Source organism: Hevea brasiliensis, chromosome 11 (genome assembly GCF_030052815.1).
Source record: "Hevea brasiliensis isolate MT/VB/25A 57/8 chromosome 11, ASM3005281v1, whole genome shotgun sequence".
In the NCBI taxonomy this organism is placed as follows: domain Eukaryota; kingdom Viridiplantae; phylum Streptophyta; class Magnoliopsida; order Malpighiales; family Euphorbiaceae; genus Hevea; species Hevea brasiliensis.
This window is the reverse complement of record NC_079503.1, coordinates 12,691,436-12,710,301: the sequence shown is the minus strand read 5'-3', so window position 1 is coordinate 12,710,301 and position 18,866 is coordinate 12,691,436. Positions and strand designations below refer to the sequence as shown.

Here is an 18,866-nt window from a genome sequence, read left to right as displayed (position 1 = left end):
AAATATATAAAATGTGAAAATTTATATGAAAATTTTAATCTAATAGAAAATATATTTATTTTTATATGAGTGTGAGTGCTTTATAAATATATTAAAAAAGATGTATTTTTTTAAATATATTAGTTAGATAGCATTAAAAAAATTTAAAATTAAATTTAATAAATTTTAATTTTTAAAATGTTAAAAATAATGAAATAATTTTTTAAATTATTTTTTCATAATATTTAAAATAATCTTTTAAAAAAAAAAAAAAAACATCTATGCTAAACACGCACTTAATAATATGAAATAATGGCGTTATTGCAATTACAGATTGGGGGAGGGCAAGATTCATTGAACAACAACAATCCATGAGAAGGCAAGGATAAACATGACTTCTTATTGTTGTATTTTCTTTTTTAGTGTATAGTAATAATGATGTATTTTATAATTATTTAATATTATTATGAAATAAAATTATTTTATTATAAAAAATTAAAATAATTTGATAAAAATTTTCAATTCATCTCATTAAATTTTTATAAATTAATACTTTACTTGTTAAAAATAATTAATGATGAAAATTTTATTAATTTAAAAAAATACTTCAAAAAATACATATAATATTTTTTAAAATAAATAAATAAATAAATAATTAAAAAATTATAGAAATAGGTTATTTATTTATTATAGAAAACATTAAAATAATCAAAATAGTACTAATATTATATATATTAATATATTTAAAAAAAATGATTTTTCAATCATTATTTAAAATAAGTTGCAAAATTATTTTAAATTATTATTTTTTTTGTAAAATTTAAAAAATATTTAAAATAAAATACTTTGTTGCGTTGCATATCTTTTTTAACAATTAATTTTTTAAGTTAATAAATTTTTCATATATAATATATAAAATGAGTTGCAAAATTATTTACAATCATTTTTTTAATTTAAAAAATCATTAATTACATATTATATATATATACTCTTTTTAATAATTAATTTTTTTTTGTTAAATTAATAAAATGTTCATAATTAATTATTTTATAAAAAAATTATTTTATACAAATCTGAGTTATAAATTTATATTAAATTATTATATTTTTTTATAAAGATACAAATAAATAATTTTTTTTTGCAGGTTAGAGTCTGTTTAGTATTACTGTTGAAATTGCTATTGAGAAAATTATTTTTTTTAATATATTATATAGAGAGTATTAAAAAATAATTTAAAATTAAATTTAATAAGTTTTATTTATAAAAACACTAAAACAATAAAATAAATTTTTTAAAATTTATTTTTTTAAATAAAATATAAAATGATAATTTTATTCAAAAAAAAATTAATTCATTATGTTACTAATTCTGTTAATTTAATGTTGTTGCCATCAGTCACATGAGACAAAATATTTTCAAAAGCTAAAAAGATACCCTTCCTTATCTTTAAAGCCCTAACCATCATCCTTACCCTTTTGAATCTTTACCAGCAGTGCATCAAGATGTGCACAAAGAGGTTTCAAATTGTCCTCCTTGTGAAGTTAGAGAAGAGAAATTTGTTAATTGTCATTGTGTCTGATATGGAACTTCTGAAGTTGGCGAAAGGAAGCGCTAAGGTTGAATCTATGCCTCCAAAGCTTCAAAAAGTCAAGGCAGTTACTAGGTTTAGAGTTGAGACTTTGCAAATCAGGAATGTATTGTTAAGAGCAAGAAAACATCATCACCCCAAGCTTGCTTCACAAGTGAAGAGTCCTAGGTTATCGTCTTTCAGGAATGTGTCTAAGGCATCCAGGTTAATTGATGTTGCTACTCAGATTTTCCAACCTGGGGTGCAAGCTATCGATAAAGTAAAATGCGCCATTACTTATTCAAGTTCTACAAATAATGTTCCCAAGAACAAAGTTTTAATGAATGGAATGAAATTGGGAGTCAAGTCACCAAATTTGCTGAAATAGCAAAGAATGATGTCAACTATAATGTGGGTGAGGATAAGTCTTTGGTGGGGCAGTCTTCTTGCAAAAATTATAGTAATTTGCCTTTAAGAGAGAGATTGAGCTTCTAAAATAAGTTAGGGTTAGGGATTAGAGATAAAATGGAGTATTTTAACAGTTTGGGTTATGTACAATGGGGCACTTTAGACTTTTGGAATAAGTTAATAGAAATAGAAAGACTAATCTATTTGTTATATATATAAAGCAAATAGATTTTTTCTTAGTACTGTCATGTAAATTTTTAAATTTATTATATTCATACCAAGTGGTAATTTTTAATTAAATTTTTTGATGACAGTTTTTCCTACCATATAGAATTTAAATCTATCATATTTATGTCAAGTGTTAATTTTTAATTGAATTTATTAATGATAATTTTTTCTGTATTTCCTAAACAATAGTGACATGCAATTATTATATAATTTAATTTTCTAAATACAATACTTAATTAATTTGATCTTTCAAATTTAAATAAAATAAACGTATTAATTACTAAATATAATTATCATTCATTATTACATATTCTAATTTTTAATTTTAAAGCCTATGGTAGTAAAATCAAGATCTTAAAATTGTTTAGTGAAATATTTTTAAACACAATTATTATAATTAAATTTAGTATTTAATTATTAATAATTGTGAGCCTAAGACATTTAATTTTAAAATTTAATAAATATTATAATGACTTTTTCAGTTATTGTCATAACTGAAAATTTAATTTACTTTGAAGTATTTACTAAAAATTCAAACTAAGCATTAGGGGATATTTTATTTTTTGTGAGAAATTAATGATTAAATTTTTATTTAAATATGTCTAATTATTAAAAGTAATATCTATCATTAATTTTTAATTTCTTTTTCTAAAAAATAGAACAGTAAACATTAAATTTTTATCATATTTGCATCATTATGTTTCTTAATTTTTAATTTAAAAATATTAATAACAATAAAATAAAAACCTACATTTATTTTGAAGGAAAATCAAAATCGTTTAGTGAAATATTTTTAAACGTATTTATTACAATTATATTTAGTAATTAATTGCTAATAATTTATCAACTCAAAACATTTGCTATTTCATTTAATTATAAATAATTAAGGATTACATATCAGGAAAAGAAAACTTTTAAGTATTCTATATGACTACTTTTTATAAGATAATTTTAAATTATTTAAAATAATTTAAAATAATTTAAAATTATCTTATAAAAAGTAGTCATATAGAATACTTAAAAGTTTTCTTTTCCTCCCTTTTACATATTTAATGAATTTTAATTTACTTGTTACTTCTTCTTATTATTATTATAAAAAAAAATAACTTATGATCATTAAAAAAAAAAAAACTTATGACTGTTAAGGTTATTGATTTAAGAGCAACAGTTAACTTATTTGATTAAAGTTTATAGCTAATATTTTATATTTTTAATATTTTAAATAATAACGTTAAAATTCTTTCAATTAAAGAATAATGTTTTATTTTTAATTAATAATAATTTAACAACCTAATTAAATCTGATAAGAATTTTTTCTATTTCTTCAGCTTGTAAATAGTTGATACCTTTTGTTATTTAACACACACTAAATCTTATTTTTCTCACAAAACATTCTCTTTTTATTTAATTACTTTATTTTTTTTAATTTACTCTAATTTTTAATTATTTCTTTCAATAGTTATTAGTTTTAATTAATAAATTTTATTATTATTAATTCTTATTTTACTTTTCTCACTCTATTAAGCAATTAAAATAAATTATTTTTATGAAAAAAAGAATTAAACTGACATAAATTATAAATTAAATTAAAATAAATTAAATGAAATTAATATTATATTATAGTTAATTAATATAAAGTCAATTTATATTCTCTATATAAAGTCACTTAAGTACATAATCTATATTCTTTTATATATTTAATGTAATTTTTTTAAAAAAAGTTGAGAGCTACCTTTTAATTTTTTCCATTGAATTATTTTCTTGTTTTATTTATATAATTATATATTTTTTAGCAATTGAAAAATATTAAAGAAACATAAAAATAAAATTATATAGAAAATTTTAACTATAAGTAAGAATAATTTGAAATATTAACTGAAACTAAGTAAAAAAATATAAAATGTAGACAGCAATTTAGTCAATTAATCAAATGTTAAAATAGTAAAAATTTATAATCTTATAAAATTGATAATAATTTAATATCATTGAATTAATTTGACTGATAGTATTAACTAATTTTAAATTATTTTTTAAATAAATAATACCATATATTAAATAAAATAATAACATAAATTACTATTAATTTATATATAAAAGCATTAAAAAAATATACTTTTCAAATAATTCTGCCACAAATTAATTTAAAAATTTACTATTAAAATAAAAGAAAATTTATATAAATAAAATTAATTAAGCAAAAAATTTGAATAAAATTAATTTAATACTAAAACTTTATTTTTTATATATATATATCTTAAAAAATTTTAGGACCCATTAATGAATTTTTACAAAATACAGAGACATTATAGTAATTTAACATTTTCAATTTGAAAACGTTATAGTAATTTGGCCTTTTCAATTTGAAAAACGTGTTCATCTCTGAACTATAGAAATCATTTTCCATTTTTAAAATTAAAAATCATATAAAATATATTTTCTAAGGATCGCTTAAAACATTTTCCATGAAATTTTCGGTTTTCTTCTAAAAGTTTTATAGAATTTAAGCTCAGTTATCTACTGTTAATTTTCTGTAATCCAACAATGGAAGCTAACTTCCAATGCTCGCTCTACCATCTTCACCCTTTCTCTTCCAATATGGGATTTCCTGCTCTAAACCCTTGTTCCACCCTTAAACCTTTCCGTTTGAATCAAAGCTCCGTCGGAATTCATTGGCGGTCACTGCAAGTAGGGTTTCGATCATCGAGGTCCCGACTCTTGGTTTCCAATTCGGTGACTGACCGTCAAACTTCGACTGTTGAAAGAGGAGGTACTGAGGGTGTGGCCTCTGCGAGTCCCGTTTATGTCGCCACTCCTCCCAACCGTGAGCTTCGAACTCCTCACAGCGGGTAGTGTTTAATTGGGATTTCTTTTTTTTGGATTTAATTAGCTTCCTCTGCATTTCAGAGAGTTGTTTTATTGGGTTCTTTGGTTTAATCAGGTACCATTTTGATGGAACCACGCGGCAATTTTTTGAGGGTTGGTACTTCAAGGTCTCTATTCCTGAGCGGAAGGAGAGCTTTTGTTTCATGTATTCTGTGGAGAATCCAGCATTTCGGAAGAAATTGTCGCCCTTGGAAGTGGCACAGCATGGACCCAGATCCACTGGAGTTGGTGCTCAAATTCTCGGGGCTTCTGACAAGTATATATGTCAATATTCTGAAGAATCTCAGAACTTCTGGGGAAGTAAGTTTCAATGTTTCAAGCTGTGTTTCCAGTCGGATAATTCACTTTGGTTTACTACTATTACTAACTTCTAGCTACAATTAAGGCTATACAATCAGTTCTTGCGCTTGCATATTCCCACCATTTTGTGTTTTGTGTGCATCTTGCTTCAACTTCGTGGTCTGTTGCTTAAAATAGATGGAATTCTCTGTTTAGATTCTAATTAATAATTCCTTAATGCATAGGTAGGCATGAACTGATGTTGGGAAATACTTTTGTGGCTGAGAAAGGCATGCAGCCTCCATCCAAGGAGGTTCCTCCTCAGGTTGATATAAATTTCTTGGATTAAATTGTTTCAGTGAAAATGTTGAAATTCATTTTTGTTAAAATCAAATCCCCCAGGTTATAAGGTTTAACTACATAAGAAAAGGTTTCTTCTAGCAATCATGGATATTTACTACTAAAGACTTGCTTTGGTGTTGTAGACCTTTTATCTGTGTCAGTGTTTAATTTAAAATGATAACTTTATGGTTTTTATTTTGATCTGGTTGATTTGCCTATCAGAATTTCCTGTCAGATGTTCAAATTGTCCTTGTACAAGCAATTCTTGTTAATCAGCAACTAATTGGGTATGACGATCTTACACAGGAGAAATTAGTGTCTAATCCATTAAGAATGATTTTTCTTTTTCCTGCTTCATGTCGTCAGATCTACAAGGCTAGAAAGATTTGGTACATAGGAACATCTTCATACCATGCAGACAATGTGTTATTTTACTGCCCAAAAAACCTCTGTAATTACTTTTGCAATTTTCAAATTATAGAGTAAATTATGCCAAAGTTAGTTCATAGAAATTAAGTTGTAATATATATGTTGTAACATCACTTTTAGGTTGTAAGCTTGCCAGCTAGTTGGCATTAATCTACCCATGCAGTTCCTTGTTGGTAATATTTAATTTCTTTTATGAATACTATCTCAAGACTGGGGAAAAAATATAGTGGATTGTCATTTCCTTGTATGCTATTTAACCTGACCTGATATTTTTGTATAACCACCCGAAGCTCCCTAGGATTTTGGATGAGAAACAGTTGAGTTCCTACTTCCTACAATATCAACAATATGCACTTAAGTCCTTATAGTTTAAGAATAGCAAAACATTTAGTCCTTCAAAAGTAGTAAAATAAAACTTTTACCACACTTTAGTCTCTTGATTTGAAATTTTGATTACACTTTATTGCTTTACTTTTAATATTATGAACACTTTATTCTCACAAATTAGCTTCTTTTGCACTAATACTAGTCCAAGGACTCAAATGTATATTTTTGGAATAGCTGGGGTAAACTGTTATTCATGAAAAATGTAATTGTTTTTTTTTTTTTTCCTTTTTTTTTCCCCTTTTAATTCTCTCTTTGGCCATTTTCTAAGCAAAATGTTTCAGTCCAAGATAAGAAGTAAATTCTTATTTTTCTTTCTCCATTTTTTTTCTATATTTTTTGGTGGGGGAGAGAGGGGTTGATCTTTTTCAATTATGTGAAATGAATCCAAGCCACAACCTATGGTTTACTTTTATGTGATGCTTTGTATAGGAGTTTAATAGAATGGTTTCAGAAGGTTTTCAAGTCACCCCATTATGGCATCAAGGTTTTATTCGTGATGATGGCAGGTATTTTGCACTTATGTTACTACTTGTAGCCATAGTTTTGATTTTGAATTTCAGAATTTAGTATTCTGCATCATATGATATCATTTGTTGTAGGATACAATAAGATGTTTTCTTGGAGCTGGCTGGCACTTTTCTTTCATGGGGACTTTTTATGTTTATTAATGGTGTATTGATGTATTATGGAAATGGAGAGTCATGGCACTGGTCACTTCAAGAGCCACCTGCTCATTTTCACTATAAAGGAAATGATTACAAGTGCCTAGTTATAGAGATACTAGAGTTCTCCTTTTACAAGGAGGATTAGGAAAAACTCACAATTATAAAATATATCCCATAATTAGCATTGCCCTAGTCTATAATACTGTACTGCAGGGGTAGGATCTCCAACATATTTACTGATAGGCTTGACTCAAAACTTGGACATTCTTCAATGGAGGATTTGCTTTGCCCCCTCCAGAGAGCCCCTTCCCCCAATTTGCCTGGGTCTTTTAGTGTGCAATATCTTCTCTGAAATATGAGCCATAAACTCAACCAATTCCACCCTATTTTCCAGTTTTTTGTTAAAGATAATGATCAAACCTTAAAATGTTGTATTAGTCAAACTAATTGACTTTGTTTAGGATGTTGACAAATTTATGACTTGGATTGTAAGTATTAAATATATCATTGTTTGAGAGTTGAATAACTGAAAATGCTTTTTTCAATGCCTTCATTTGTTTAGAGCTAACTAGATAAATTGGTTTTTTGACGTGGGTAGCTCCTAAATGCAGGTCAGATTATGTGAAAACTGTGAAAACTGCACGTTGGGAGTACAGTACTCGCCCTGTTTATGGATGGGGTAATGTGGGATCCAAACAACAGTCCACTGCAGGCTGGCCTGCTGCATTTCCTGTATTTGAACCCCATTGGCAAATATGCATGGCAGCCGGACTTTCAACAGGCATTAGCTAATCTCTTTCTTCTCACTTATAGAATATAAGATATATGAAAAAATTGTTTGGCTGCCTAATACCACATAAATGAAGGGAACAGAATTCCAGCCACTTGATCATCTGTAATGGGCCTCCTTAACTTGAACCACTAAAACAGTGCGTCTAATATGCCATGAAGTTTTTATAGAAGATTTTATTCGGTAGCAAAATACAATATATTTGGACCTTCTGCATTCTATTTGTGGTGATGCTGCTTTGTAGGCCATGAGGGAGCAAGTTTGTGAGATGACAGTATTCATAGATTCTAAGAGATAACTGTGTTCTAGTTTTGTTGCTATCGTCAGTGTGACAAGGTGTATTGCAGCTGCATATATGGGAATAATGCCTTGGGATTTGATTGGAATGCAGGCTGGATAGAGTGGGATGGTGAAAGATTTGATTTCAAAGATGCACCTTCTTACTCAGAAAAGAACTGGGGTGGAGGCTTCCCAAGGAAATGGTTTTGGGTAAATGTTTAGTCCTTTTGTGACATGTTGGCAAATGGTCAGCTTATCAATTTGTAGCATCTTTTCTGCACATGGAGTTCATCCCTTGCCCATTACACTCCAAGTGAATGGATAATTTACAATTTCACCTGGCTTTTTGCATCATATAGTGAATTATTTAATTTATTTTCAAAACAAAATATCCTATGCTCAATACCTCACTCATGTTATGGTGTGTGGTTGTGAAAATGCAGTACTTTTTCACTGCTTCATGCAATTATTAGCACTGAAAATAGTTAAGAGGACACCTCTCAATCTAGTAGATGGAACAGTTGAAGAAGACATCAACTCTGCATATGATTATTTATCCTGATTTTCTCATTAACCTTATCAGATACCTTGTTTTTTAATGTGCCAAGTGTTAGCAAAACTTTTTCTGTTTGAAGACATCTGCACTTTGCTAGGTTCTTTTTGTGAGACAGCTGTTTTATTAACATCCAGAATAATGTGCTGCTAAATGGTTTGAGAGTTGTAATTGTCTAAATATACCTAGCCCCTTTTTTTCTTAAGCAGATGAAAAGAGTTATTTGCTTGCATATTCAATGGTTGATATTTGACTGCAGGCTCAGTGTAATGTCTTTGAAGGTGCAAGCGGAGAAGTTGCTTTGACTGTGGGTGGTGGGCTGAGGCAATTGCCTGGACTAACTGTGACCTTTGAAAATGCTGCATTGGTACTTTTCTATGCAATTTCTACTCTTGATTCTCCACTTCTCTTCATTTCAGTAAATTTGTTTCTTGCAACAAACTTTTATTGCCCTGTTGAAATATATATATGGTCATCACTAATTCACTATGCAATTGTTATACTGTTGGATTTTGCAAACCATTGTAAAACCTTATTTTGAATTTGCCTTGATATGTTTTGACTTATTGAAAGCCTGAAATTTTCTCACTCTGAACAAGTTGGAACTACTCTTGTATAATAACTGACACATACATTACAATGTCTATTGGTGCAGATTGGACTGCATTATGATGGAATTTTCTATGAATTTGTACCATGGAAAGGTGTTGTAACTTGGGAAATCAGCCCATGGGGTTACTGGTTCGTAACTGCTGAGAATGAGACACATTTGGTAACCATTAATCTCTTCAAATTTCTGCTTTCCTCTATGCTAGTTTTAAGAGGGTCACATTGGAAAATCCCCTTAAAATTTGGTATTGTTCTTCTGAGGACAAATATAAAAGCAGGAAGCACTTGCTAGTCCATACAGTTCTGCCAGAACTTCTCAAGTGTTGTGTCAAATATCCAATGGATATATATGGAGGTTAGAGTTATCAATTAGAGGTGTAATTTATTGTTTCTGAGCAGGTTGAATTGGAGGCAACAACAAAGGATCCAGGAACAACACTGCGTGCTCCAACAATAGAGGCTGGCCTTGCTCCAGCTTGCAAAGATACTTGTTATGGTGTTCTGAAATTGAAATTATGGGAACGAAGATATGATGGCTCTAAGGGCAAGGTGCATTTTTGTTTTGCACGCTCACACTTCCATATCCTTGTCCACTCTATGCATAGAATTAACTGGTTTTAATAACACCATACAATTCTAACCTCAATAGTGATTGACCTATGAGCAGTGGCATCAATTGGACTGGCTATTACGAAAGAAAAATAGCTAAAGTCTCAAGATTGTTGGCTGTGCAAGAAAATAGTTAGCAATGTTGTCTTAATTATTTTGGTTTTATAGTCTCTCCTGCACATTGTTAATCCTACTAGTCCATGGATTGCATGCTATGAATTTGACTGAGCATGAATTCCTTTCAATAATCACCACAGCACTCAGAAGGTAGTCCATTCAAACATGAATCCCTTTCAATAATCACCACAGTTCTCAGATAGAAGGTAGTTTTTATAAGTACTAATCAGGTGAATAAGGGGCTGTAATTGTATGGTGAAGAGAGTAGAGTAAGAAGATGTAGTTGAGATGAGTTGGAAGAAGTAGTTAGACATAGATAAGTCTATTAGTGTTATAGCAGCTGTTATAGTTGGTGGGAACAATTAATTAGGCAAGAGAGGTTGTATAAATAATTGAAGAGGCTATAACAAAAGACCATCCAAGAAATATCAAGATTTCAGTCAGTTCTTCCTCTAATTCTCTTTATTCTTCTCTCTAAGTTCTATTTCACTTTATATTTCTCATCCTTTTATTTCCCTTACCTTTCTCTATTTTTCTCTAATTTCTGCTCTTTTCTGGAATTGAGAATCCTGCTCCATAACAAGTAGTATCAGAGCTTGATTTTGATTCAGCATTGTTTCAAATCTGCATAAGGGGAGTTGCAATTATGGCTCACTGCATTGCAGGCCCTAAATTCCACGTTCTTTCTTGAAACTGTCCTCTCTATTCTTCTTCTTCTTCTTCTTCTTCTTCTTCTTCTGTGCTTCCTTCTTTGATCTACCTTCTTACTTTCTTCTATTTCTCTTCCCTTTCCTCTCTTCAGATTTCTTTTCTGTTCTTCTTCCTTCTTTGAATTCTTCTTCATATTGTCTTGGTTTTCCCTCAAAATTCCCTTCCACTGGATTCCTATTTTGGTTTCCAAGAGTCAGGTCTCTATTCTTTCTTGATTTTCTTTGCTTTCTTGAAGTTCTTGTATCTATTCTTCTGTTCTATTTTCTTCTTCTTCTCTCTTCTTGAAACTCTCAGAACCAATACAAGAATTATCTTTCTCTCTTCTCAAATTCTCTCTAAATTCTCTCCCATTTCTGTTTCTTTTCTCAACCAAGTCTCTTTTTAGTTCTTTTCTGTGTTTCAAAGGTCTGCTGGTCAGATACATAACAAGTGGTCTCTTCAGATCTATTTCCTAGGGTTTCCACTTCTATTTCTTTGTTTCACGTCTGATAAAATATTACTTCCTTCTCTTCTACTGAAATTCTGTTCTTGAAATTTTTGATTCATGGAAGTACAATCTCGGAACCAAAAGGTTCTTAGTGGACTGTGATGCAAATTTAGGAGAAAGTGAACCAGAAAGGGGAGAAAACATAGAAGACAGAAGAATTTAGGAAGGAAAAGAATGAACAAAGAGAAGAATCAAGACTTCATTGACATTAACCATACCAAATTACCGAGTTTATTCCCCTTTTATACAAATCAACCCACCAAACAATATTAGCCATGTATCAATACCTCCCCCTCAAGCTTCCTTGCCCTCAATGAAGAAAGCTGAAAAACAATACTAAAAAAACAAATATCCACTACAACTATCAACATATATCCAAGTAGTATCTGTGCAATTTTGAAGAGCCAAAAACACGGGAAAATAGAAACTTTCTGCTGCACTTCTTTTTTTTTGTTGCTTCATCTTGCATTTGATCTTGCTCAAATACCCAATTGAGTTTCCATTGAACACCTATTTCATCTTGTACTTAATTCTGTTCAAGAATAATTTCAATTCTAGAACTTGTAAATGATCATACCCATGGACAGATTCTTTTCCCTGCTCATCTCTATTCTCCTGAATATCAAGTTGTGATGAAAGCCTATTCTGTTTATGCAATTTCATGCATTGAATGACAACACAGTCTTGTAACACAAAATTAGCAATAGCAAGTTTATTCTCCTGCAATGATGAAACAATGGGAAACTTATCCATAGAATCAAACTCCACAATTACATGTTACGTGTTTTCCATAGCTAGAATGAAGTTCAACCATATCCAAACGTCTGTGGGACACATTTCTAGAATCATTTGAATCTTGCAGCAAGTCACTTTGGTTGTTCAAATTATTTTCAACCAACAAAAGTTCTTTTCCCTCTAAATGATTTACACTTCCATTAGCAGAAACCTTTGCTATAGCTTTGACATTAGCAGCCACAACTGGAATGGATGGGCCAGGATACCCCGCATGTCCACCAGAAATACCCTTTGGATCCAATAGTCAAGCCAAATGACTATCTTTGGGTATATTCAAGTCAGTAGTCATTTTTTCCCTCTCCACAGCATCAAATTCCTTGCTCGCAGGTTCTTTAACATCAGCCTCGTCCAAATCGAATACCTAATACTCTTCCAAAAATCTTGATCACTTTCTTGCATTTTATCAGAACTTCCTTTATTTTTTGGGTTTTCTTCGCAGGACCAAGAGAAATCTTCAACATCAACACTCTTTCCATCTTTTTTACTGTATTCTACATCTTCCTCATCTTTAATTATCACAATTATGGTTAGCAGTATATTGTTCATCACACCACAAGTGCAAGCCCTTACAAACACTTTCTATCATTCAATTCTGATAAAGTCTTTGTGACAGAGAAAGGAACTATTAGGTAGTAGCCCTAACAGTAGATATTCCAGAGAAGAAAATGGAAGAAATAATAGAATAGAAAAGGGAGAGAGAGAGAGAGAGAGAGAGAGAGAGAGAGAAGGGAATTTTAGAGAGAAGATAGAGAATATTATTGATTAGAATTCAGAATGTCTAATACAGGTATTTCAACTCCATTTTATAAAAGATTCTCCTCCAATTCCCTAATAACTGCTCTTTAACAACTAACAGCTGTCACTGCTCTTAGTTTCCCTCCAAAACAATTAATAACTACTCAATAGACCTAACAAATTTTCCCTCCAAAATTCTAATTTGCTCTGCTAGCCCAATTACATATTCCTTTCCTTATTTCTATATTTTCTCCTTCTCTACGTAGCAATACCCTTTCCATTAGAGCATTCTTGACCCCAAGAATGCTGGAAGTTAGGAAATTGAGCTTGGATAAATGTGGTATCTTCCCAAATGGTATCCTTAGCCGGCACTTTGAACCAGAATTTCTTTCTTTCTTTCTTTCTTTCTTTCTTTCTTTCTTACTTTCTTTTTCTTTTTCCTCTTCTAATATGATCAGATTGGAGAATTGCAACAGATGTCAACTACCCCTGGTTGCCAATGAATGAAATCATAGGTTGTGAGAAAAAATTAGGTCTGAACTTCCATTTGAGAAGAGACACATGGAAGTATAAACTATTAATTGACAAAGAGCTAACTTTCTTTCTTTGTTTTCTCCAAATTTCCAATTTTTTTCCCTTTAAGATGACCGTACCACTTGATGTCCAACCATAAATGGAAGCCATCTCATACTTTTCCTTAACATTTTCAGCCAAAGGAAAAATGCTCTCTGCAGAATTCTTTTTATCAATTCTCATAACACTTTTGCAGTTTACTTTGTCATTGCTGCTCAAATTTCCATTGCAGTCATCCCTCGACAAGGAATTTGTTTTCTTCCTCTGTCCTCTTTAGATCTCAAGCTCATTCTCCTTAAGTATAATATGATTACATGATCTCAACTCAAATATACTACCATCAAGATTCCAATACTTCTCTTTTTCATAAACTTCCATGTCTTCTCCTTTAATAAAAACATTCTCAGCAAGAGGAACAACCTTTTTGTTTCCAGAAATTTTGACAAGTCTAGGGCCAAGAAGTATACCTTTTAAGATTTCAATATTTTTAACAGCACTATTGATGAATCCCAAATGATTCCTCTTCATGGCACCCATCTCTTATGGAAGAATTCAGGTCAAGGGTAGGATCTTGATCATTATTACCTTCTGATTGACTATTGAAATGCTTAAGAGATCTTGAAATTTTCTCTTCAAACTTTTGTTCATCTTCATCCTTAATCCAAGAATCAGTATTAATTGCTTCTTGGGCAAGACTAAACACTCCAAGTGTAATGTTTTGAATACCTGATTCCATGACAAAACCAGAACTTCCCTGAAGATTTAGAGTTTCCTTTGGCATTGGTAAGGAATTCTTACTTGTCACTCCATTGGAATCAGAATTGATGATTTCTTTCCCCTTTTTCCCAAAAAACCCTAACATTAGGATCTCCAGTCTTCCCTCCTCATTTGAACTGCTGCTTTCCTTAATCATTTCTACCACATGAGTGATCATCATTTGTCGCAAGTCCTCCAGAATGGCATTATTTGTTACAGAAGTCTTATTTAATTTCTCCTTCATCTCCTTCTTGAAATCATTTAGTTCCTTGGCATTTCTTTGAGTTGCTTCCTGCAAATTCCTCATTTGTTCCTCCAATTCTGCAATCCGCACCATCTCTGGGCCTACCACAACAGATCTAGTCATGGCTACATCCCCTAAGGAAAAATTGCCCACTGATATCTTGGATGCAAAGCTCTGATACCAATTTTAGGCAGTAGTCCTAACAGTAGATATTCTAGAGAAGAAAATAGAAGAAATAATAGAATAGAAGAGAGAGAGAGAGAGAGAGAGAGGGGAATTTTAGAGAGAAGATAGAGAATATTATTGATCAGAATTCAGAATGTCTAATATAGGTATTTCAACTCCCTTTTATAACATATTCTTGTCTAATTCCCTAATAACTGCTCTTTAACAACTAACAACTATAACTGCTCATAGTTTCCCTCCAAAACAATTAACAACTACTCAATAGACCTAACAAAATTTCCCTCCACAATTCTAATTTGCTCTACTAGCCCAATTACATATTCCTTTCCTTATTTCTATATTTTCTCCTTCTCTACGTAACAGGATCATAATGGCAGAAATTTTGTGTAATCAAATGGGGTTTTGTATAGACAAATGGGAAGAAGTTTTGTGCAAGAAGGAATCAAGAATCAAGAAATTGAATTGGTTTCCTAGTAAACGAAATCTCAAGAAATTACAACAGAGAAAAATGGTAAGAATGAGAAATGAGAAATTAATGGAAAGAACAGAGGAGGAAAAATCTAGATTCAAGAAAGGAGAAAGAAAAGAAGAACTACCGACAGAAATCCATGGCCATGGATCGTTGGCTCTGATACCAATGATGCAAATCTAGGAGAAAGTGAACCAGGAAGGGGAGAAAACATGGAAGACAAGAATTTAGGAAGGAAAAGAATGAACAGCGAGAAGAATCAAGACTTCATTGACATTAACAATACCAAATTACAGAGTTTGTTCCCATTTTATACAAATCAACCCACCAAACAATATTAGACATGTATCAGACTGCTTGAAATTATTGACAGAAGATTAAAAGAACATGAAGGGGAGTTGCTGTATCAGAAATTGAAGAAATTGGATAAGTTGTTAGAAGAGAAATTAGAAGGGTTGAAGAAATTGTCTTTGGAGACAAAATCCAAAGATCAATCTCAAGATCTGGAGCAAGAATTTCAAATTCCTGAAGATTCAATCTAGCAAAGTTTTGAGAATGATGATAATGGTACAAATGATGAGAATAATCAGGGTTTTGAGAATGATAACATTGCTGAAGCCTCCAGTAAAGTGCATGATGAATGCATTCAAAGACAAGAGAAGTTGCTGGAAAAAAAGGTTCGGAAATAGGGAAAATCGGAGAAGCCTGATGTCAGTAAACAGAGATTTCATGAAGGTCAACTTCTTGGGAATTCTGAAAAGCCAAGTGAAGAACAAAATGGCTCAAGCGAGGTTTCCAATAAGAATGACAAGGGCACTGAGATGGAGCAGGATTTCATTGCTGATACATTTAGTGTGAGCGAGGACTCTGAGAAGGAAAATGCTGAAGAGGGTGATAAGGGGCAACCAGATTATGCAAGGGGAAAACAGGAGCTGAATATAAAGTGAAAGTCCTTTGCTCAATGACACAAAGGATGATTTTGCCTCAGTTAGAAATGGAAGAAGTGCTGGGTCAGAAAATAGCAATATTGAAGGAGTCTATTCAAGCTGCACAACCTACAGTATGTAAACCTGAAATTTCTTGGAGTAATGGGATGGATGGAGCTTACTAATTCAAGAGGTCCATGATTATGAGTTCTATTCTTGTGACTACCTAATTTCCATGGAGAAGAGATATTGAGAAGGCTGAAGAAGAAATTACTTTTGAAGAAAGTTGCATCTGTAATTCTTAAAGAAGATGTATTTGAAAGATGGAGAACGCAGAGAAAGAAAGGCAACTATGATGAAGGAAACTGATCGGCATGCTGGTGCTGGTATATTTGAGTGGAGTCAACATTATGCTTCATTGTGCTGCAGCAGCAGAAGTCTTTCCTGAAATCACTCAAGAGGAAACCCAAAATGTTGGAATACATTGACATCTTTTGATTCTTTGTGGTTATTTTCTTGCTGCTGAACATTGCTGGTAGTTTTCTGGATATGGAGGCAACAGTTTCAGTGTTATATTTCAGCTTCCCTTATTATTGAGGACAAGAATGATTTGAAGTGGGGAATGTTATGATTACTAACAAGGGGGATAAGGGGCTGTAATTTTATGGTGAAGAGAGTAAAATAAGAAGGATGTAGTTGAGATGAGCGGGATGAGGTAGTTAGATAAGTCAAGTAGCTGTTATAGTTGGCGGGAACAATTAGTTGGGCAAGAGAAGTTGTATAAATAACTGAAGAGGATGTAATAGAAGACTATCAAAGAAATATCAAGATTTCAGTCAATTCTTCTCTCTAAGTTCTATTTCTCTCTATATTTCTTCTCCTTCCATTTCCCTTCCCTTTCTTGCTCTATTTCTCTCTAATTTCTACACTTTTCTGGAATTGAGAATCCTGCTACATAATGGTAGTCCATTCAAAACCGTTATGGTGCACACACTACATTCTATGATTGTGCTGATTTTTGAAATAATTGACAAGCATTATACCTTATACTGATGCATTAGTTTTGTTCTGGGTAAGTTTGAACCTTTCATCCTTCATGGATCTTATATTTCTTTCAATTTTCTGAAGCTTAGCATCTAAATATAGTGGAAGAAAAGTCTATTTTTGATATGGGGAAATCTCTTTGTACATCATGGTTTCAGAATTAATTTTTTTTTTTTTTTTTTTTTTTTTTTTTTTTTAATTATGTATGTACTAAAATCCATTTGATGCAAACATTGAAATTTTGTATCTTCTTAAAGATTGTTGAATCCTGGATGTGTTTGCGTTGTTTATTGGGCTTCTATCATTTCAACACAATGTAGCCATATTTTTGAATACCAGTTGAGATGAGATGGATGGAAATTTTTAGACTTGCAGAGCCCTTGTTAATATTATTCTCACCCAAGATACAAATCAATCCTTCTAATTTCACTTTTCATTGCATAAAATTGCATGTTCTTACACTTTCAAGTTTCCACTCTGTTATCTGCAGATAATTTTGGATGTTACAAGTGACATGGCAGCAGTAGAAGTTGGTGGAGGACCGTGGTTTAACACCTGGAAAGGGAAGACAACTTCGCCAGAGCTTCTCAGCCGTGCTCTGAGAGTGCCCTTAGACGTGGATGGGATCTTCAATTTTCTTCCACTATTCAAACCCCCTGGCTTATAGGCAGTTGGTTCAGGTCTTTCATTGCAACAAATCGATATCTTTGCAACTGGAGAAGTAAGATCTGGCCAGTGTGGCATGACATGGTCCGTCTATATTTCCGTAGGTGGAATCTTATGAATATTTCATGGCAGCACCAACCTGTACTTGATCGCCTTTTTCCATGTCTGTTCATCACTTTTATCACTCAGACAATTCTCGATTGCTACATAGACATTTGATACATTCTTGCAAATTTTATTAGGAGTCAGTATATGATATGCCTTGAAATGATATTGAAAATTTACTTTATGCATGAGAGCCGGTAAAAGGAGCTCAAATACTAGGATGCAAGTGCTCAAATTTAGAGATAAAGAGTGTTAATTGAAGTTTTCAAATATTTCTGAACCCATTAATTTTCTGTTCTTTTTCATTGAAGAGAATATATCTATAACAAAATAACCTACAGGGGCTGGGGTTAAATTGGAATTATAATAATTAGATTTTTTTTTTCATCATTTGATTCATATTGAAATTTAAATCTACATTTATTTATTTATTTATTTTTATTTTGAAAGCTTTGATCACATAAGGTTTTTGAATTACATGTTTTATAGTTTCATCAATTTAGATCATAAAATATTAATAAATACTATAAAGTCCAAACAGGGACACCAAGGTCATGTTAGGTATGAAATGGGGTAATCAAAATTATAATTATAATGTAATGGTAATTGCATTTGGTGGAATGATAATTATATAATGTAATTAATTATATTTAAAATAACGTAACAATTATATCATGCTTACTTATTTTGATTTTTTTTTATTTATTGTCAATACTATTATTACTACCATTACTTGGTCATCATTGTTATTGTCACCAGTGCTCTTATTTTGTCACTATCATCATCACCACCATAATCACTATTACCATCACAATCACTATTACTATCACTATCACTTGATTACCGTTATCACCACTAAGTTATTTTCACTTCTATCACCACGTGGACACTACTATCACCACTACCTATCTTGTCGTCATTATTACCACTACTTAGCTATCACTGCCACTTAATTACCAATCATTGTAATCATTACTACTTATTATAAATATTATAAATAAAATATTAAAATAAAAATTATCATTACTTTACTTATATTTTTACA

At 31.1% G+C, this 18,866-nt stretch overlaps 1 protein-coding gene across 3 annotated transcripts; it reads left to right on the top strand.

Annotated features, from left to right (window-relative positions):
* The first annotated feature begins 4,541 nt into the window (after positions 1-4,541).
* Positions 4,542-18,126, top strand: LOC110669879 (tocopherol cyclase, chloroplastic). 3 transcript variants are annotated; one of them, XM_021831719.2, is made up of 10 exons: positions 4,542-5,028; positions 5,121-5,365; positions 5,590-5,669; positions 6,932-7,008; positions 7,779-7,948; positions 8,349-8,446; positions 9,049-9,156; positions 9,445-9,561; positions 9,798-9,947; positions 17,541-18,126. In XM_021831719.2, exons 1-10 carry the CDS (start codon positions 4,724-4,726, stop codon positions 17,715-17,717), a joined length of 1,527 nt encoding a protein of 508 aa, XP_021687411.2. In that variant the 5' UTR covers positions 4,542-4,723; the 3' UTR covers positions 17,718-18,126. The 3 variants fall into 3 exon arrangements, with proteins under 3 accessions (XP_021687411.2, XP_021687413.2, XP_021687412.2); XM_021831720.2 differs by lacking the exon at positions 17,541-18,126 and adding an exon at positions 14,975-16,846 and having other exon boundaries at positions 4,576-5,028; XM_021831721.2 differs by lacking the exon at positions 9,798-9,947 and having other exon boundaries at positions 4,575-5,028.
* The last annotated feature ends 740 nt before the right edge of the window (positions 18,127-18,866 follow it).